General features: G+C 37.8%; 1 protein-coding gene across 1 annotated transcript in view; it reads left to right on the top strand.

The window, feature by feature from the left end:
* STAP1 (signal transducing adaptor family member 1) overlaps nt 1-22,727 on the top strand; it is a 42,442-nt gene that overhangs the window by 13,918 nt on the left and 5,797 nt on the right. Inside the window, exons 3-8 of the mRNA XM_021702268.1 lie at nt 2,126-2,239; nt 3,483-3,539; nt 6,156-6,328; nt 8,001-8,129; nt 13,874-13,943; nt 16,610-16,706. Coding sequence (XP_021557943.1) covers nt 2,126-2,239; nt 3,483-3,539; nt 6,156-6,328; nt 8,001-8,129; nt 13,874-13,943; nt 16,610-16,706 — 640 coding nt within the window. The remainder of the gene's footprint in view (nt 1-2,125; nt 2,240-3,482; nt 3,540-6,155; nt 6,329-8,000; nt 8,130-13,873; nt 13,944-16,609; nt 16,707-22,727) is intronic.

Below are 22,727 nucleotides of genomic sequence, written 5' to 3'. Positions count from 1 at the left end.
TTGTCTCAGCAAAATTCATTTAGCTTAATCTAGACAATCTATCAGAAAAAGATCTTGTGTAATTTGAAATTCTATCTTGCTTCCCTTATACCTTCCCTTCCATTTTAAATTGCTCTTTGTTCATTGAAAATAAATAGGCCAACCCAAATTACCCTTAACTTCATCAACATAGGAATAGGTCTGGAAAAAAATTTACTTACTTATTTTTATGCCTTACTTTATTCAGAAAAATAAAATAAGGAGACCTACAAGAACATAGCAAAATAAGTTATGTTGGGCAAAACAGAGGAAAATAAAAAGAAATCAAGAATGAGGCTAATTCAGAAAAAAATATTATGCCATAAAAACTCTACTGAGCTTACTGGAGGTGGTTTTGATCTAATATTAGAAAGCCAGTTGCATACAGACCAGTTGCATACAGACCAGTCCATATATACCAATTGTTCAGAAGAAATTTTTTTTATTTATTTTTCTTTTTTTTTATTATGTTACGTTAATCACCATACATTACATTCTTATTGTATTGAGATAAGATAGGAATTTCTTAATAGGATCCTCATAACCAGTGGCATGTGAAAAATGTCAAATAGCATTCTGGAAAAAAAATGTGTATATGAATATATGTACATAAATCTATTATAAATATTACTGATAAAAAGAATGTGTAGCACACAGTTAAAAAAATAAAATACACAATATTCTTTATTGTAATTTCCATATAGGTAATTGATTCCCATAGAATACTTTCAGTGATTTTTCTGAACTTGGATCCATAGCCAACTATGATTGTAATTCAATCATGATTTGACAGATGGAGTTGTTTCCCAAACTGTTGTTTCCCTAATAAATTTATTGTCATTAAATATGACATTTGACATGAATGTTGGCTGATATTTTTGTTTACATTAAGGAATAAGAGGAAAGTAAAGAAATAATTATGTATGTCACCTCTTTGTCAATGACATGGGCAAGTTCTTTGCTGAGTAACAATAGTTTCTGAATTATGGAAGAACACCCTCTATTTTGTCAATTTTTTGTTCTGTTAACAATGAAAAAGTTTCAGACACAACAAACTTTAAAGTTTGACCTGCATTATTAACATTTTTCTCCTTCACTTTCTTATGTCTCAACCAGAGCAGAGCAAACTGTGGCCCTTGAGCCAAATCTAGCCGGTGGCCTGATTTTGTACAGTCTGAGCTAAGAATATTTTTTACATTTTTAAAGTATTCTATTAAAACAACAACAACAATAGGAATTTGCAACAGAGACTCCATTTGGTCCACAAAGCCGGAAGCATTTACTATCTAGCCTGTGCAGGAAAAAAAAAAAAAATTGCTGGCCCCTAGGACAATTAAAGAGTAAATCAAGCCCTAATTTGTAAGATTTGCCAATTTCCAGGATGTAAATACTTCCACCATAGCTGATTTCAACCTATGAATGTGACCTCACTGAATTGGGAAGAAAGGTACAGTAATGCACCGTTAGATGGTATTTCCATCAAACAGAAATGAAGATGTAAATAACCTCAAGAGCATAGTAAATACTATTTAGTAGTACAACTAGAAAATAATGAGTTTTGTGGGGTGCCTGGGTGGCTCAGTTGTTAAGCGTCTGCCTTTGGCTCAGGTCATGATCCCAGGGTCCTGGGATCGAGCCCCGCACAGGGCTCCCTGCTCCACTGGAATCCTGCTTCTCCCTCTCCCACTCCCCTGCTTGTGTTCCCTCTCTCGCTGTGTCTCTCTCTGTCAAATAAATAAATACAATCTTTAGAAAAAAAAAGAAAAGAATGAGTTTTGAATTTAATTACCTTTGTTTTTAAAATAATTGTATGCTTAATATCATTTAATTTTTAATAATAGCTGTGTTTAGTGACTGGCTTGCAAAATTCCTAAAAATTAAAAGATCAGCTTTTGCTAACCCGATGAGTCACGTCCAGCACACCGCCACATAATACGTTTTCCAAATGCCCTCTGGGTTCGGAAGAGTTGCGATGCCCAGTTGAAAACCGGGATAACATGCAAGGTACAAATCAGTTGAAAGGAAGAGATTACTTATATTCCTGCCTGCCAGACCTAATGTATGTTACCCGTGAAATAATGTAATGAGATTTCCTTTATCTCTGCAGTATGTTGACAAGTTAGACCTAATAGACCTCACATGCCTTACTGACCAGAATTCAACTGAAAAGAATTGTGCAAAATTCACCCTTGTTTTGCCAAAAGAGGAAGTGCAACTGAAGGTGAGTGAGGAGAAGCAATAGCTGGAAACAAATTGTGGTTATAAATAGCATTGGCCTCTTCACAACCCAGTGGCTGAGAAAAAGAGGAATTTTAAGAGGAGCTGCCAAGTCTTGTACTTTGTTAATATTTCTTGCCTTTTGCCAAAAACTGCAGTTTTCTAAATAGGGATTTGAAAGGGCATGTTCCCTTGTTTAGTATACAAGCACGTTGAAACCATATACTTTTGTCCTCCCACAAAGTCAAGAGATCCCATCTGGCGTTTTTAAAAAGTTGTTCTTGAATTGACATTCACCAAGTTCCCAGATGAATCTGAGACATGTCCAACATGATACATGTTGGGAACCACTGAATTAGACAAACCCATATTTCACAAATCGAGACATATTTTGCAAAGTAATTGGCTTATAGTCTTCAAAAATACCACTGTAAGAAAAGCCAAAGGAACACTGGATACCTGTTCCCAATCACGGAAACTGGAGTATGACAACTAAATGTGATGTGTGATCCTGGATTGAATTCTGTATTAGAAAAGGAAAACAAATGATAAAGAACATTATTGTTACAGTCAGAAAAACTCCAAAAAGAACTCTGTTAGATATACATAGTTTGTAAAATACGGTATTAATCTCACAAAAACCTAAACTCCCCATGAGCAGAAATCTGTTTGTTAAAGTCGTCACTGTACACCCAGCACACCCAGAAAAAAATGTTACAGTACCGTAGTCTCTGCTTAAAGTGATTGCAGTTACCTGCAGTCAACTGCAGTCCAGAAGCAGATGGTCCTCCTTCCGACCTATCATCAGAAGGTCAATAGTAGCCTACCACTCCATCACAGTGGCTATGTCATACATATCACTTCATTTCATCACGTAGGCATTTTATCAGCTCACATCATCACAAGAAGGGTGAGTACAGTATAGTAAGATTGTTTTTTAAGATTTTATGTATTTTGAGAGAGAGAGAGAAAAAGCATGAGTGGGGGAGGGGCAGAGGGAGAGGGAGAAAGAGAGCAAGAAAATTTCAAGCAGATTCCACGCTAAGCAGGGAGCCGATGGGGCGCTCGATCCCATGACCCTGAGGTCATGATCTGAGCCGAAATCAAGATTTGCTGGGTTTTGATGGTTTTACACATTTTGAGACTTATGAAACAACTGTATGAAATTCTAAAGTTGTCTGAAGTTAATGTTTACAATCATTCATGTCTCTTCTTCTTTGTCTTTATCTTTTTGTCTTCCTCTTTAGACAGAGAACACAGAAAGTGGGGAAGAATGGAGAGGCTTCATTCTTACAGTAACAGAGGTAGGTAGGAAGGACATTACTTTTGATTGATTCATTAATTCAACAAATATTTACTGGACACTGGCTATGAACCACACAGAGTGAAAGGGGTCAAAAATACAAGAATTGAAAAGGAGCAATATAAACCTTACACTTACTCGTGAAATTCATATTTTTATCAGGTGGATGGAAAGGAAGAAAGAAAATGAACAAGATAATTTAAAATTGTGATAATTGTTATTGTTATGTAGAAAGTAAACAGGGCCTTGTCCTAGCTGGAGAGTTACAGGTGGTCAGGGAGATCTACCTTTTGGTCCTGTCCTTTGACACCGTGGTCCTTTGTTACGCTGATTTCTATAGCTTACATAGCATCTTCTAAACTATTTTCCAATTACTTTCTTATTCATTTAATACGTATTTATAAAATGCTAAGAGATGAATTTCGTGAATAACAAACAATATAACAGAGAGCCAATCAAAATGAAAATTCACCTTCAAACATTTGCTTAGTGAGTCTTAAGACAAAGCTATGCTTACATGTTCAACTCTGTGGCATCTTATCAGAGACAAATAGTTAAGACCAAAACTGCTTACATTTAACTGTTGCAGCAGGATCTCCACCATTATTTTAAATGAAGCTATTGCAATAACTGTCATAAACATGAGGGACTTTGAGAGCCAGCCCCCAAAGAAGAACCATGTTCTCTAATACCTTTAGAGAAGAAAACTTTCTATGTTTATTACAGTCAGTTAAATACAGAGTCTGTCCAATGCTAGCTCCTAAGTGAAGGCTTTGCAGTCATATGAAATACGCAGTGCACTTTACCGAGATGATGGATGCTGGTTCTTTATATCAGCCAATAACAAGTAAAAGTTGGAGGCTCGGCTACCGTGCAGGGAAGTCATAGGAGGCTAGAAAAGGGGGCCAGTTAAAGATGTGAAAGACATGTTGCCTTGTGAAGCGGAAGAAACTTTTTGGGAAACTGCTTCGGTGTTGTGGAAAAGCATCATTGTGTGGCATGGCACTTCTTACATTGGGATCCAAGTCCCCCAAGGGAATGTGAGTAAGGTTATCAAGGAGAACACTAAAGCCACTGGAAAACCTTGGGGTGCCTCTTCCTGGCACACTAATTATACTTGATGTTTTGGCATAAAAAATCTGTTTTTAGTTTTTTTCTTTGAGGTAAGGATAAAAAGCATTGTTTTCATATTAACATGTACGTAAGTATATTCAGAATACAAAATAAAATTCATGTGAATTTCTGAGAGAAGAAAAGTTGTCTTAAATTTTGTGCTCTGTAAATGTTGGTTTTTACCATGTTCCCTGAACACTCCGTGTATATTCCCACCATGCTGTTGTTAGAATTTTACCAGAAGTTTGAGAAGCACAGACTGTAGTCGAAAGAGCAGAGACTTTGCTTTTGAATTAAATAAACTGGAGGTTGAGTCTACCACTTTCTAGCTGTGTGATCCTGGGCTAGTTAATCTTTCTGAACCTTTTTTTTTTTTTTCCCCTACTTGTAGAGTAGGAATAACATTACCTATAATATAGTATTGCTGTGAGGATTTGGGATAGCACAATGCTTGGGACATAATAGGCAATTAATAAGCCGTAGCTTTTTTTTTTTTTAAAGATTTTATTTATTTTTTAGAGAGCGAGCGAGAGAGAAACAGCATGAGAGGGGAGAGGGTCAGAGGGAGAAGCAGACTCCCCGCTGAGCCGGGAGCCCGATGTGGGACTCGATCCCAGGACCCTGGGATCATGACCTGAGCCGAAGGCAGATGCTTAACCATCTGAGCCACCCAAGCGCCCCAAGCCGTAGCTTTTTCATTAGTTTCACCTCATTCTATTATTTGTTTCTGGATTGGTATATAAGGAAATAACTGAAGTGATTATTAGTTTAGTTATCCAGAGGAATAACTTTTTGATTGCATACCCTTATTATGTTTTTATTTCAAATGTCATATATATGCAATGTGTAAGAGAGAAACAATAGGAATTAATAAGAACATGTAAATAGGCCATAAGGAGATGTATATCAGAGGTATGAATATCAGGAGGGCATAGGTTGCTCAATCCAAAATACATCTCTAAAAAAGGTCAAAACAAAACGAAGTAGAGCAGTATAGTAATCCTAATGTGTGAATGTCAGTTTGAAATATACACACAAATAAACTGGAATATGGACCTCTACCAATTCCCAGTCATCTAATGAACAGTTCATCTCAACTCCATGTTGTCGTATGGCTGGGGGAGCTAATTCCAGGTTAGCTGTGGGAGAGCAGGGCACCTTGCAGGTGCTCTGGGACTTCCCTGGCAGCAAGAACGAGTGAACTCAGCATGAACAGTGAGAGGTTTGTTACTCGAATTAGCTTGTAGTGCAAGGTAGGTATACTTTGCTGTGTGCCAGGTTGAAAGGAACACTTGTCGGAAGGTTGGGCACCGTGCACAGGTTAAAGCTGTTTGGTTGGTTGGGAGGCAGTTTTAAGATACCAAGATCCTCTATTCATGATTCTATCCATCCACCTGTGTCAGGTAAGTGGCGCCCCTGAGGACCACAGCGGTCTCCTTGTTGCTAACACCAGTTAGTCATTCGGCTGTCTTTCTTGTTTGCCTACTGCTTTCATTGGTTTCAGCTGTCAGTTCCCCTACACGTGTCCCTCCTCCCTGGGCAAGTAATTCGACTGCATGAAGTCCTAGAGAGAGAGAAAAAAAGGAGGATTGAGATAGAACGGACCCCGAGCTCAGCTATGGAAAAGGAGAAGGAACCGATTGAAGATTATGCAGATGTACTGAGTCCTATGCCAGCGTAAGTGCACCCCGAACTCCGGGGTTTGTTACTAGGTTGTTAATATTAATCTCCAGTTATCAGACAGTGAGCCCCTGACCTCATTAAAGCAGGGACAGTAAGCTGTCACATTAGATCTCTGAGTTGATGCCACAGTTCCTCTTCTGTGTCATGATCAACAAAATGCAAAATGCAGGTTTGAACCAACCCTCTTACCACACAGGAAACCCCCTTCCACCCACACCTTCAGACCAAATAGATATTCTTTCCAAAGCTCAAGCCTAAATAAAAACTGCTATGTAGAAAGAATGTTTGTTTTTTTTTTTTCACCATGCAAATCCATGATGGACTGATTTTCTGTCAGAAAATTACACCAAAGAATTTTAAGTATCTGAATTTTCTATTCAGTTGTCCCGTCAGTGAGTGGTCATTGAGTTTGTACTTGAGGAAGGCCCTGTGTAAAGTGTGTAAGGTGGTATTGGGGAAATGAAGAGGCACAGACAGGGTGAATTCAGCAACACCTTTATTTTTTGCTCTTCCATTACTGGAAAGTGTGACTAAGATGGTGAAGTCTTTCCTCCTGGAAACGTGGTCTTCTTGTCGGGGAAACCTGTCTGGGTACCACCCGTGACATCAGGTTCTCACGCAGAGTCTAGCTGTACCACAATTGCTGAAACCTGCTTACCATCACTCTTGGCTGAAACCAGGGACATCTGATGGACTGATGGGTTAAAAGTCACAAAGACTGCTTCTTTTTCTTTTTTGCTCAATAAAACAAGTAATATATATTTATTACAGATAGATAAAAAGAATATTAAATCCTTCTTTGTCCAACCAGAGATATTCACTGTTAACATTTCGGGGTATTGCATATCCCGCCAGATTTTTCTCTGTTGATAAAGCAGACTTTCTGGGGCGCCTGGGTGGCTCAGTCGTTAAGCATCTGCCTTCAGCTCAGGTAATGATCCCAGGTTCCTGGAATCGAGCCGCGCACAGGGCTCCCTGCTCAGCGGGAAGCCTGCTTCTCCCTCTCCCACTCCCCCTGCTTGTGTTCCCTCTCTCGCTCTCTGTCAAATAAATAAATAAAAATCTTAAAAAAAAAACAAAAACAGACTTCTCATTGGCGACAATATTTACTATAAAGATGGGAAGTGCTTTCTTAAAAATGTTACACATAAAAATAGCACCAATGCCGTTAGAAAGCTATATTATACCCAAAGGAGTGAATTCAGACACACCCTTAAATACCAGTTATTTAAAACAGACCATACAAGAGAAGCATATAAAGAAATGCTTTGTGTCCCTGAAGAGAAACCACCAACAAATGTTATTTATCCAAGAGCTTATTATAAACTGAGATTATGAGCTGGGGATACACTATTAATTCTTATCTTAGATTTTCAGATGATACTGGTGATTACATGCTGACAGATTAACTTTTCAGGTCTTTTTGGTTAAAGAAAGAGGTTTGGAGGGAATGAGAGAGGGAAGGCCTTAAGCATAAAGTGTATTTAATAGTGGCAGTAATTGTAATTGTAATAACAGTAATTGTATCACTGTAACTGTAATAAGAAAGCTGGGAATTAAGAAAAGTTAATAACTGCAGCTCTTAGAGTTACTTTGGTAGCATTTTTTCAAGTTATGATCTTCATCAGTTAAAAAAAAAATCCTGTTTTTTGTCTCACCTCTGTAGATGTTTTTATACTGTGTCCCGGAAAGAAGCAACTGAGATGCTTGAGAAGAACCCTTCTTTGGGAAATATGATCCTGAGACCTGGTAGTGATAGTAAAAGCTACTCCATCACTATCCGGCAGGAGATAGAGTATGTTTAATTAAAAAAGTATGGTATTGTTAAAAGCATGGTATCACTTTAAAAAGCAAAGTCACACAAGATCATCACCTGCTACGTCTTCTGTTGGGGCTAAAAATATAAATACAAGAATAGGGAGAGAATGTTTCAGAAGCAGAGCCAAGGCTAATATTTGCAATAGGCAAAAAGAAGAATGGGCAAATTACTTTGATCCTGGGTATAGTTTTCTTATTCATTCATTCGTTTCACATATCTTTATTGAACAAAACAACATCCCTGGTTTAAGGAGTTCACATTCTTGTAAGGCAACATGGACTGTAAATAAATACATAACTAAAAAATCATATATATAGTAGTTAAGGTCTATGGACAAAAGTAAATAGGATGAGGGAGATGGGAACACTCAGAGATGATGTTCAGAGAAACATTTTCTGATTCTGTTGTTTTAATATAGAGTGGTCAGGGAAGGCCTACTTCATTAGCTAACATTTAAGTAGTGCCCTGAAGGAAGGGAGGGGACAAACCAAGCCAATATCTAGGACAAGAGCGTTCCAGGCTAAGTGCATATTCCCAGAGGCAGGAGAAGGCTCAGTTTGTTCAAAACAAAAAAGAGCCCTCTGTGATTGCAATACAGTGAGCAAGCAAACAGTGTTAAGTGAAATTCCAGAGGTGGGGGGAGGGACTGATCACTCTGAGCCCTACAGGTCACTAAGGGACAAGGTTATATACTCTGAATGACATGAGAGGCCACTGGACTGTGATGCATGAAGAAGTGACATAATCTGACATCTATATAAAGGAGCCCTTGGAGCCTCTTGTCAAGGTTAAGAATTTCTTTCTGGTAAAATGGCTTACCTTTGATAAAGTCAGTAATACTTACATGCAAAAGTTGATTTTTCCATGTAGCTAAGGTGGTTGGATCTGCTAAGGTCCACTCCAGCTCTGAGTCTATGAAATCTTGCATTTCAATAAATAAGCACTCCAGGTTAGTTAACACTTTGACAAATGATAATGAAATTAAAATACAGGTTTTGTCCTAAATGAAAAAGTTCAATAAGTAATTATCTTTCATATAAAAGCATAAGCAGAACTTTGAGTCTTGAATTTGCTATTCTTTCTGGGGATAATATTCCATTAATTATTTTAGCTGAAACATATCTATCAATGCATCTATTTACCAGTCAGTCCACTATAAATATCAATAATTCTAAATATATTAAATATGAAGACACTGACAGTGAGTAAAGGCAGTAAAAATAAAATAATTACAATGAGCCATGGTCCAACAAGCTTCATCACTTGCCAATTACTCCATATAAACAGAAACTTGTCATGTGCCCTGAATGGATAGCAAGAATGTTAGAGGTAGATCAGGTCCTGGTTCTGTGTGTGAAGGGAGAGAGCTCTGTGTGTGAGTGTGTGTGTGTGATTTTCCACAATGAATACCTATGTCAACTTAACCTTCTTGTTGTTTCATTATTTTCTATTTTAAGGGCTGACATTTGGAGTTAATGCATTTTCAACTAATATGGTAGAATATCACAGATTACTCAATTTTAATTTATCTGATTTATAATTCAATTAGCTCTTTTGAAACAAATCCAAAAGAAATAAAAATTGTGACTGCCGTTACATATAAGTGAGCTTAGAAGAAGCCCTGGGAGAAAAGTGAATTTTTCTGTTGAGTACATCCTGGTCAAGGAGCTTATCCTTTTTCAGCATTTAGGAAATTGCATTGAGTATGCCTTTAAAAATTAAGAGCACATAAAACTGAATTAAAATCTATTTCTCAGATTTTGTTTTAAAAAGAAATTTAACTGCTGGAAAGCTAAATCACACAAGAGAGTGATTAGCTTTTTTTCCTTCATTTTATTCTTTTCTTGGTTGGATTGAGTGTTTGACCCATTAGCCTGTGAACCCTGCATTATTATTCTGAATGAAATGAACAAAGTCCCCGAGACCTAATGGCTCTTTATAGACCACATTATTTTCTGCACAATAGCAACCTGATCTTTTTAAGATGGTCTAAATTAGCCCAGCTTTTGCACTGTATTTTCTGTAAACGTTGAGCTATCAGAAATAACAGTGTTTTCTGCTGAAGATGTGGTTTGTGACCGAACACAATGAGCTTCTATACTTAGAATATGAATTGAACATCGTAGTTTTTACTTATATCTCTACTGTATTTAAGCTATATTTAAACTCCTAAGAGTCTGGCAAAGGAATTCATATCAAACTTCTATAATTCTAATTTTAGTAAAATCACTTCCAGTTTGAATTCACATAGAAATTCATGCTTTTGTACAGCTGGTGGTCCTAAAAACATAACATGTCATAAAACTAATCCTCCTCTCCCCGAAAGTGCATATTTAGAAAGCAGAGTGAGGGGAATGGTCAAACTAGCACGTTCTAATGCTAGAGCGGCAATATGCTCATTTAGGCTCTGGGGAATAGTTTATGGTTGGAAATGGATAAGAAAAATTTTAACTGCTGTTGCACCAATTTTCTTTATGAGCCAGATATATCTATGATGTTAGGGATTGTTATATGTGTTGTCTAATGCCTCAAAATAGAACTTTTAGAAGGCCTAGATTTCATATCTTCTGTTTAACAGAAAGGGTAGCTGTTGTAGAGAGTAGGAGAATGTTAGCTTGTTAGACTGTAGTGCTTAATGTAAAGACTTTGGCAAAAAATCTAGACGATTAGGAAGCACCTGAACACAGGTGGATAACAACCCACAGAACCAATTCATTCTCTTACAGGTTGTAGGAGAAATGTGCAGCCATGAAAGTTTATGTGGGTCTGGCAAAATACTAGCTGAAAAGGACAGGCTAGTTTACAAAGCAGTGCTTGAAAGTAAAATTATCTCCATCAGTTAACAAATCAGCTGTAGGAGGGAAGATAGTAGTTCTTGGGAAGAAGCAAAAGTCATTCAGTGCCCAATTATCAGGTGACCCTCTCTCGATGTAAAATATCCCACTTTACCCAACCCAGTGCTGTGTGAATTCCTAAGACAGAGCTATTCCTACAACAAACTTAGTGGTTTGGCTTTGTTTTCTTAAAGTTGTTACGACTAGGGGTGCCTGGGTGGCTCAGTCGTTAAGCGTCTGCCTTCAGCTCAGGTCATGATCCCAGGGTCCTGGGATCGAGCGCCGCACCGGGCTCTCTGCTTCAGCAGGAAGCCTGCTTCTCTCTCTCCCAATGCCCCTGCTTGTGTTCCCTCTCCTGTTGTCTCTCTCTCTGTCAAATAAATAAATAAAATCTTCAAATAAAAAAAAGCTGTTATGACTACATGGCAAGCTAGTAGTATATACACTCTGGAAAGCCATTAGTCAAGGAAACAGTAGAAAATATTGACCCCAAATTAATTCCTTTGCAAAAGTGTGGGTCAGAAGCTAAAAACAAGTATTTATATCACATTTAAGGCCACACACTTGTTAAAAGACAGGTTACTTCTTTTTTGAGGTCATAATCAGGAAACCTCAATATAGCAAATTTTATCAACCTCATTTTTTCCTCTATATTTCTTGGGAAAAACAAAACAAAATATGAAAGGAAAACAAAGGTGTAAAATGAGATTCAAAGCCTAAGAGACTTCAATGGAATTTTTTTTTTCTACCTTACTTTCTGCTTCAGAACTTAGTCCTTTTAGTCAAACGTTCCAAGAGACTCTGTTAATCTTTGCTGCTTTTCCTCCCACAGCTTTGTCATGAATAATGATGATGATGATATAACAGCTGTTACTAACAACCATCACTGTCACCTCTTCCAGGGTACCATTTGTGAGTGCTGTGTTGGGTGCTTGACAAGCATTTCCTTCAGCCACAGTAAAAACTGAGACTGTTTTTTCCATGTTTTACAAATGAAGCAGCTGAGCCTTGCAGAAACGACTAAGTTAAAATGATATACTTAAAACGTAATAAAAACAGTTATAATTTGCTATGTGTCTAAATGTGCAAGACACTGTACTAAGGACTTTTCAGACATTAATTCACAACAACCCTATGAGGAATGGGATTACCATCTCCATTTTTTTTTTTTTAAAGATTTATTTATTTGAGAGAGTGAGAATGAGAGAGAGAGAGAGTACATGAGAGGAGGGAGGGTCAGAGGGAGAAGCAGGCTCCCCGCCGAGCAGGGAGCCCGACGCGGGACTCGATCCCGGGACTCCGGGATCATGACCTGAGCCGAAGGCAGTCGCTTAACCGACTGAGCCACCCAGGCGCCCCCATCTCCATTTTATAGATGAAGAAATGAAGGCTGAGAACTTACACGTAGAACCAGAATTTGAACCTCAATCTTTCTGGTTATAAAGATCATGCCCTTCAAGTTTTCTATCAGTCTTCCAAGGAATAATAATCATTTATTTCGTAGGAATACAGGAATTCTAATTGGAATGGGTGAGTTTTCAAAAGTAGCTATATGATTATAAAAGTCTTTTCATGTAGGGATAAAAATAAAGCCAGAGCCAACCACCCCAAAAGAAGGTACTTGTAAGACTTTTGTCCAAAAATGTTTCCTTCACCAGTCTGCTAGTGATTCCTGGAAGATCAGCAATAAAGAATACTTTTTATTTTTTATTTTTTTTTAGGAGGGGAGAGAGTTAGTTAGGTTTTATCCCATGTTTTAAAAGTAAAGTTCTAGAATAAGCCACTGGAATAAAATTATTAGCAGTTTTCCAATGATACTCAATTGAGAGAATATTGGGATAGAGTGGTAGATGAGGAAAAAGTCCCTTGAAAAGAAGTGTAGTTCAGTCCTAAAGGAATGGGATCTAGAAATGGAGAGACGGGTGATAAAAAAGAAGGTGGAAGGCCCTGCCAACAAACTTAACTTGATAGCTTTAGACTGCTTCTGTAAATTGGACAGATGTTGAATTAGTTTCTCTTTCAAGCAAATGGCAGTGTAATAAATGCTTTTAACTTTTCAACATTAGACACTGTTGTCACATGAATCAAAGGAATTCAAGGCAAACCTACTGACTTCTGCTCTCAGTATAAATTAATTATAGCAAATAGCACTATAAGATGGGCTTGTAATATTTTAAAAATTCAGTTTCATAAATATTTTGTGCCTAATGCTGGAAGACAAAGGTGAATAGATCGTGCTTCTTGTTCTTACGCAATTCTAGTCAATAAAATACCATGTGTTTAGGGTGGTAATAATTTAGAACGCTATGTGACCATAGAAGAGGAAGACATTACGGTTCATCTACTGTGTTTACATTCTCACTGAGCATTTTCTATTACCTCTAAGTCAGCTGTGAAGTTAGCAGATATCCAAGGTGGGCAATGAACTAGCGGGAAGAAAAGCCGTTCAGGGATTTCTGATAGGAATAGTGATGAGGTAGAGTAGAAAGTATTCTACTTCCCTTTTAATCCAGAGAACAAAAATCTGATTTCTATGTACCTACACAGGATTTTATAATGTTGCCTGCTTTGTAAATTACTGGCATTAAAAAATAATTTCTGCCTGAAAGATTTTCAGTTCTTGATTCATTTTTTCCTGTTATCCAATCACCCACTCAATGACTCAGTTTCCTATATCCCTAATGTATAACCCCTCCAAAAACAGACATAGAGAACCGGGTAAATAAAAGAAAACCACCATTCCCCCCCACTTTTTTTTTTTTGCCTAACTACTGAAATGGGAACATAGGTTTTACTGTAGGGGAGATATTTTATATTCACTTTAGTTTGATTTGATCCAATAGTATATTCAAATGAAGATTAACCTTTTTTTTTTTTTTATTTTAGTATGCCAAGAATCAAGCACTACAAAGTGATAAGTGTAGGAAAAAACTACACTATTGAACTGGAAAAACCTGTAAGTAGCTATTTCCTGTTTTTGATGAATTTTCTCCTGATTTTTCCCAAATCTACCTTACAGAATTGAAAGAAAGGTGGAAAAGTAGACCCCTTGCCTAGGAACATAGTCCTGGTGAAAAACAGCCAGGTGAAGGAGACCCGAAAGTGGCAGATATCCAGGGTGAGAAGCGAGATAAAAGAGCAGGTGGATGAGGAGGCACTTCTAGTAGAAGATAATCTGCTAACAATTCTACTTTTGTTTCTCTGTAATCCTTATTAATACGATTATTTCAGTGAGGGAAGATTTTTTTCCTAATCATCTGTTTTACATCCACCAATGATACATATTTCAGTGTGCTTCTTTCTTTTTTTTTTTTTTAAAGATTTTATTTATTTATTTGACACAGAGAGAGACCGCGAGAGAGGGAGCACAAGCAGGGGGAGTGGGAGAAGGAGAAGCAGGCCTCCCGCAGAGCAGGGAGCCCGATGCGGGGCTTGATCCCAGGACCTGGGATCATGACCTGAGCCAAAGGCAGACGCTTAACGACTGAGCCACCAGGCGCCCCACAATGTGCTTATTTCTAATGGGAAAAAAAAAATATGTGAATGCCTAATCCTCTAATACCCGTCATGCAGAAGTTCAGAAATCCCCCTCATAATAGCAATATAATCATGAAGAAATGGTTTCTTCCTGGTCTGCAACCCCTCTCCCATCCCAGTCAACTTACCATGGGGCTAGTGATACAATATAATCACTAGGTCACTGTATTAGGCAGAGAGCTAAGTACCTTACATATATCACTTAATCTTCACCATTACCCTGAGGGAATGCCTATTATACAGGGAAAACTGGTATTTACACTCATCTCAACCAATGACAATGTAGTGATGTGAGCTATGGTCCAGGTGCCAGAAAAAGGGAATATAGCTGTGTGATCTTAAGCTGCAGTGGTGGGAAGATTGGACCAGGGAAGTGATATCACATAAATGGAACTGATGAGTCTTAAGATATTTATTTTAACATCTCTAAAATTGAGCTCTTAGTGCCTCTGACTCTCCAAGCCCACTGTGTTGATCAAATAGAGAAAGGGGCAGTATGGTTGAATTTTTATGTTTATTTTTTATTTTTTTTAAAGATTTTATTTGTCAGAGAGAGAGGGACAGAGAGAGCGAGAGCACACAAGCAGGTGGGGAGTGGCAGGCAGAGGGAGAAAGCAGGCTCCCTGCTGAGCAAGGAGACTGATATGGGATTCATCCCAGGACCCTGGGATCATGACCTGAGCTGAAGGCAGACACTCAACCAACTGAGCCACGCAGGAGTGCCTGAAGTTTTTAGGTTTAGACCCTACTTCTTAGAATGCAGTAGTGACCTTTGCAAGAGGAGGGAAGCTGCTGACTCATACACCCCACTTTCATCTTTGCCATAAATGCTTCCCAGAGCTTCTCAGCTCTCATGTCCATGCCTGCAGGGGCTTTTTCAAAAATTCTAATGAAGGAAACAAACAACTAGATTGCTGAAGGATAACCTAAATAACCAACTGACTGGAAGCAAAGGTCAGGGAAGAAGAATGTGCCTCTGTGACTAGTAAACTGGGGCTCGTTTATCTGTAATTAGCCCGAATAGTCCTCAATGTAAGGAAAGCTAACAGCCTGGATTGTTCTTTCACCTTTCACGCTCCCCTACCCTACCCATCAACCAGCTTGCCATTTTATGAATTCCAGGGATATTCAGGTTTAACCTGATTTTACTTGTATAAAAATATGGTTTGGGGGTGGCAACCCATTTCAGCTACTCTTGGCCAAGTAAATTATCCTGTCAAAGGGAGATATTAAAATGCTAAATTCTCTGGCTTTAAGGGTTCTTCGATTTCAAACAAAAGAAACCAAATAACTAACTTAAGCAAAGACAGATTTAAGAACATACGAAGCACATAAAATGACTGGAAAGCTGGAGCACCTCCAGGGACTAGGAACAGTTGACCCTTGAACAACATGGGTTGGAACTGCATGGGTCCACTTACATGTGGATTTTTTTTTTTGATAAATACAGAACAGTGCTGCTAAATGTATTTTTCTTAATAACATTTCCTTTTCTCTGGCTTACTTTATTGTAAGAATATAGTATATAATATGTAGAACATACTAAGTATGTGTTAATCAACTAATCATGTTATTGGTAAGGCTTCTGGTCAACAGTAGGCTATTAGTGTTTCATTTTGGGAGGAGTCAAAAGTTATAACATGGATTTTTGAGTGCATGGGGGCTGGCATCCCTAAACCCTGTTGTTCAAGGGTCAACTGTAGTAAGAACCATCTGATCAGGAATCTGCTATCCTTCCTTGTTCCTCTACTCAAGTTCAAACTTCAGGAAGGGAGAATTTTCTGGCCTAACCTGAGTCACATTCTCATACAATAACTAGGGAAGAGCAGAGTACCTAATTACTGTCCACCAAAATGTATCCCATGGGGAGGCGGAAATTTCTCAACAGGGAATTAGATATTATAAAAGAGAAAAAAAATGCATGGGTAGGAAACATTGGCCATTCAGTACCTCATTGAAGTGAAGTACTGACATGTTTTACTAGAGATCAGGAAATTCACAGTAATCATTAAATTTCCCCTGAGCTTTCTTTTACTCTCTCTTCACATGGATGACACTGAGCCTTCTCTCACTCTCTTTGTACAGGTAACACTCCCAAACCTTTTCAGTGTCATTGATTATTTCATGAAGGAGACTCGAGGAAATTTACGACCATTTATATATTCAACTGATGAAACCCTTGGTATGTTCTTCACTTCATTGCTGTATTAAGGAAGACAAAACAAAACAACAACCCCTCCCCCCGCCCCCCATATATGATTTGTAATACCAACCAGGTAGGAATGTAGTTCAGCTTTTAAGTTTATCTATTTGTAAGTCATTTGGTCACTAACCCTGTGAAAATAAGGGAGTACCAATATATTCTGGTGGATGAGTACTGGTCCATTCTAGAGAAAGAAAAGCCGGAAGGCATGTATTGTGACTACTAATTTCATCATCATTCTACTTGGGCTTTTTTTTTTTTAAGATTTTTTATTTATTTGACAGAGAATGAGAGAGAGAGAGAGAGCACAAGCACGGGGAGTGGCAGGCAGAGGGAGAGGGAGAAGCAGGCTTCCCTCTGAACAGGGAGCCCGATTATGGGGCTCGATCCCAGGACCTTGGGATCATGACCTGAGCTGAAGGCAGACACTTAACTGATTGAGCCATCCAGGCACCCCTCTACTTGGCTTTGTCAAACAAGTTCAGAGAAGATGAAAACCATACTCGTATAGAGTCATGGAAACCAAACAGGGGTTTTAAAAGTATGATCTGTCAACAGTATCAGATGCTCTAGTCAGATTACAATGGATGAAGATTAAAAAGAGACTATGGGAATTGGCCATTAGGCAGTAGATGACTTGAGAGAGAGGCTTATTCTATCATAAAGTCAGAAGTCTAAGTGTTAAGATAACAAAATAAGTCCCCATTCCTACAGATTATGAGGTAAAACAACTTTGTTTGGCTACCTGCATCAGGGCATATCTGAAAAGTCTGACTAAGTTTAAAAAGCCAGCAACTTTAAACGTCCAAGGTTGAAAACATAGTTATGAATCTTGTGATGCCAAATAAAGAAACTCAGTCTGAAGGAACTTCAGGGAAATTGTCTAGTACAGTATCTCACTCTATACAGGAATCACCTGCACACTGAGTACAGAAGACATCTCTAAGATGTGACCAATCAGCTTGTTTGAAAATTCCTAATGATGGTCGCCTCACTGGTTTTTGGTTTTTCACTTCTATCAGTGCTCATCTTAGAGAATTCTTCCTTAATAGTGAGTCTGAAATATTTCTTCCTTTAACTTCTATATATTAATCCATTTCTGGCTTTGGAACAACTAGAGTTTTAAAAAGCCCATCAAATATATAAAAGCAGCCACAATGCCCCCCCCGTCCCCCCGCTTTAGTCTCTGTCCTCTGTAAGTTATTGGTTCCTTCAGCCCTCTTATCACATCTTTGACCTTTTCTATATACTAATTTCTGAACATCTCTCTTAAAATATAACTACAAGGGATGAAGACATTACTACAGATATAGCCAGAATAATATATTACACAGGCTTAATGCAGGAAAACACCATTTATAGAAATCTATTAACTATTACTTAATATGATTATTAATATATGAAGTAACTATTGATATAATTTTTTTTTTTCCAGAGACCAAAGGATTTCCTGTAACACCTCTAAAATTAAAAAAAAATGTTTAGGGTGATGGTGAATCTGATATAATTTGCTTCATGTCAGTTATCTAATGCTGTGTAACAAACCACCCCAAAACATGGTAGTTAAATCAACAACTATTTTATTTGCTCATGATTCTGTGCATTGGCAATTTGGATTGGATTCAGTTGGGCAGTTCTGCTAGTCTCACTTGCTGTCACTTACACGACTAACCAGCTGATGGCCTGACTGGGGCTGTATGTTTCAAGTTGGCCTCATTCACACATCTGGCGCTGGCGGCCAGCTGGAGCTGGCTGAACCACTCTCCTCACTTATTCTCTAATACTTGAGGAGTTAGCTCAGGCTCTCTTACATGAGATCTCAGAGCCGTTAAAAGGAGAAGGAAACCTCAAGTCCTTGGGCTAGAAATTCTTAGTGTTAAGGATCAAGTATGGCCCTGTTTGAGCTTTTAGTATAGGAGAAACTGTGAATTGAATAAATCTAAGTGTGATGTGTCTTATGTACAAGGGCTATACTTCTTTTTTAAAAAATTTAACTTACATGCAATAAAACTCACTCTTTTCTTGGTATACAGTCCAATGAGTTTTGACAACCACCACCAGAATCAAGATTCAGAAAGTTCCATCACCTCAAAAAAATGCCCTAATGTTCTTTCTTTGTAGTCAACCCCTCTTCTCACCCATAATCCCTGGCAACTACTGATGTTTTTTCCATTTCTATAGTTTTGCATTTTCCAAAATGTCATATAAATGGAATCACAGTATTGAGAACTTTTGAGGCTGATTACTTTCATTCATCATGTCTAGATTCACACAAATATGTGTATTACTAGCTTTTTTTTCCCCAAAGATTTTATTTATTTGACAGAGAGATAGAGAGAGAGCACAAGTAGGCAGAGAGGCAGGCAGAGGGAGTGGGAGAAGCAGACGCTCTATTGAGCCTGACATGGGGCTCGATCCCAGGACCCTGGGATCATGACCTGAGCTGAAGGCAGCCGCTTAACCGACTGAGCCACCCAGGCGCCCCTAGCTTGTTCTTTTTTTATTGCTGAATAGTATTTCACGGTATGGAAGAACTAGTTTGTTTATCCATCCAACAAACTGTATTAGGGTTGTTTCCAGTTTTTAGCAATTACTTACTGAACTATATTAATATTCATATGCAGATTTTGTGTAAACATGTCTTCATTTCACTTGGGTAAAATATCTAGGAATGAGATATTGGGTGATATGGAAAGAATCCATCTAACTTTATAAGAAACTGCCAAACTCTCTTCACGAGCAGTTCTACCTTTCTGCACATGTGCCATTGATGCTGGGGAGTTGTAGTTGCATCCTCATCAGCACTTGGTATTGTCATTAAATTTTTTTTTCCTTTAATTTTGAGTAAACTCTACACCACACATGGGGCTTGAACTCATGACCCTGAGATCAAGAGTTGCAGGCTCTACCAACTGAGCCAGCCACACCCCATTGGTATTGTCACGTTTTTAAAAAAGTTACTCTAATGGTATCTCTGTGGTTTTAATATGCATTTCCCTCAAGATTAATTATGTTGAACATTTTTTCATGTGCTCTTTGACATTCATATAATTTGGTAAAATATCTGTTTAAACCTTCTGCCCACATTTTTGTTTGTTTTTTGTTTTTTTATGATTGAAATTTGATAATTCAGTGCATATTCAGATATTGTCAGATATAATTTGCAAATATTTTTTTTCATTCTTTTAATAGTATCTTTTGCAAAGCTTAAGTTTTAAATTTTAGTGAAGTAAAAATTATCAATTTTTGCTTCTGTATATAGATTGTACTTTTGGTGTTGTATCTGAGAACTCTTTGCCTAACCTAAGATCACAAAGATTTTTCTCCCTGGTTTTCTTCTATAAGTGTCATAGTTTTATGTTTTACATTAGGTCTATGACCTACTTGGAATTAATTTTAAGGGCAGAATTCATTTTATTTGCATTTAGGTATATAATTGTTTGAGCACCGTTAGTTAAAAAAAGATAATCTTTTCTTCATTTAAATAGCCTTTGGGGCGCCTGGGTGGCTCAGTTGGTTAAGTGACTGCCTTCGGCTCAGGTCATGATCCTGGAGTCCCGGGATTGAGTTCCGCATCGGGCTCCCTGCTCAGCAGGGAGTCTGCTTCTCCATCTGACCCTCCCCCCTCTCATGTGCTCTCTCTCTCAAAATAAATAAAATCTTAGAAAAAAAATAATCAATTGACCGTATTTTTGTGGATCGATTTCCATTGATATCTGTTCTTACCCTTTTGCCAATACCATGCTATCTTGATTACTGTAGCTTTATAGTAGTTCTTGAAATCAGAAAATATAAATCCAACTTTGTTCTTCTTGTCAAAATTGTTTGGACCAATCTAGTTTCTCTGCCTTTCAGTGTAAGTTTTAGAATCAGCATGGTACTTACAGAAAAATCCTCCAGAGTTTTGATTTGGATTTTGCTGAAGCTTTAGAGGAGTTCAGGGAGAACTGACATCTTGACAATATTATCTTCCAATTCATCAATAATATATCCTTCCAGTTATTTAGGTTTTTTTTTTTAATTTCTTTTACAGTTCTTTATAATTTTCAGCATACAGATCCTACACATATTTTGTTAGATTAATACCTAACGATTTAACTTTTTGGTGCTATTATAAATGGTAGTTTTTAACATTTTGGATTCCAATTATTTATTGGTAATATATAGAAATACACTTTTTATATATTGATCTTGTAATTCTAAGATTCCATTTGCTAGACTTTTATTCATTTCTAAAAGCTTTTTTTTTAGATTCCTTGTAATTTTCTTTTTTTTTTAAAGATTTTATTTATTTGTCAGAGAGAAAGAGAGATAGCAAGCACAAGCAGGGGGAGAGGCAGGCTCCCCACTGAGCAGGGAGCTTGATGAAGGACTCGATCCCAGGACCCTGGGATCATGACCTGAACGGAAGGCAGACACTTAACCAACTGAGCCACCCAGGCATTCCTTGCTTCCGGTTTTAAAGGACAAAACATTTCATCTTTCACTAGTAAGTATAATGTTGGCTGTAGGTTTTAAAAAGATGACTTATCAGACTGAGAAAGTTTCCTTTTGTCTAGTTTTGGTATTAATGTAATGCTGCCATCAAAAAATGAGGTGGGAAGCATTCCTTCTTCTTCTGTGGTCTGGAAAATATGTGTAGAATTGGTATTTTTTTCTTACTTCAATACTTGGTAGAATTCACCCAATGAGCCATATGGGCCTGAAGATTTCTTTACTGAAGGTTTTTAACTATGAATTCAATTTCTTTAATAGATGTAGGATAATTCAGGTTATCTATTTTTTTCTTGAGTGAATTTTGGTAATTTCTTTTAAGGAATTGGTTCATTTTTTTCTAAGTCCTTGAATTAGTCTTCTGGCCTAGGGCCTGGCACAAAGTGGAAGCTGATGGATATTGGTAGAATAGATAAATGAATGAATAAGCATAACATTAGGGAAGGAGGAAGCAACCCTCCCTTCTTCTTAGAGGAAAACTGTCATTCTTAGAAACAGGAAAGGACTATTGCAAGTAACTAGAGCCTGGGTGACTGTATACTTAACTCTGTGATAGGCACTGTGTGAAGTGCCATGATTATGTGAATCGTCATAAAACAAGGAAAATAATCATACTTTCCTTGTAAGATTATTGGGAGAAATAAAAACGAGATGATTCATATAATCACTACCTAAGTAGTTTTCACATATGACTAAAGTTAAGTCAGAAACACAACTAGTAAATGAAGTTGGAATCCAAACCCATGTTTATTTCTGAAGCCTTTTTAAAAAAACCTTCTCAGTGATTGGCATCTCCAGTGATAGATATTTGTATACAGATACTCATATTCTCCACCCCCCCCCCCAACCCTTCACCCTATCCTTTCCTGTTTCTGTGGGTTGGGAGTCTGGGCCTCCCTTAGTTGGGTCTTCTGCACTTTTTCTTTTTTTTGAGGGGGGTGGGGAGGGGCAGAGGGAGAGGGAGACAGAGAATCTTAAACAGGTTCCATGCCCAGCACCAGCCAAGGCAAGCCTTGAACTCACAATTTGAGTGAAATCAAGAGTCAGACGCTTAACCAACTGAGCCACCCAGGTGCCCCTGGAGACTTTTTTTTAAATTTAAAGCAGATAATTGTCCTGATTAGATTGAACCAGTTCTGTCTACCTTACTCTTTGTGGGAAGAAGTTCCAGTATCAGTTCAGTTTTCAAAGCCTTTGTTATGTTGGTTTGGGTCTGTCCAATGCATGTATGTGTCAGGGATTGACCTAGGACTTAGGCAGTGGTTTATAGTTTAGTTATAAACTATACATATATATAATAAACTACATAAAGACTATATACACCTTATATAGTTCAGTAGTTTTTACTTCTCAAAGCCTTCGTTATCTGTTTTATATGTTCTGTGAAGGCACAGCTTAGGGGTGAGCCTGGAACTTATAGGAGATGCTTTTTCAGTTCTCTCATCTCACCAGGATTTCCCCCACTTTCCTGCTACCAAAGGTCCTTTTTCCTGGTCTTCTAAAGAT

This window comes from Neomonachus schauinslandi, chromosome 2 (genome assembly GCF_002201575.2).
Source record: "Neomonachus schauinslandi chromosome 2, ASM220157v2, whole genome shotgun sequence".
NCBI classification, from domain to species: Eukaryota; Metazoa; Chordata; class Mammalia; order Carnivora; family Phocidae; genus Neomonachus; species Neomonachus schauinslandi.
The sequence above is the reverse complement of the archived record's forward strand: the minus strand, read 5'-3'. Positions and strand labels throughout refer to the sequence as shown.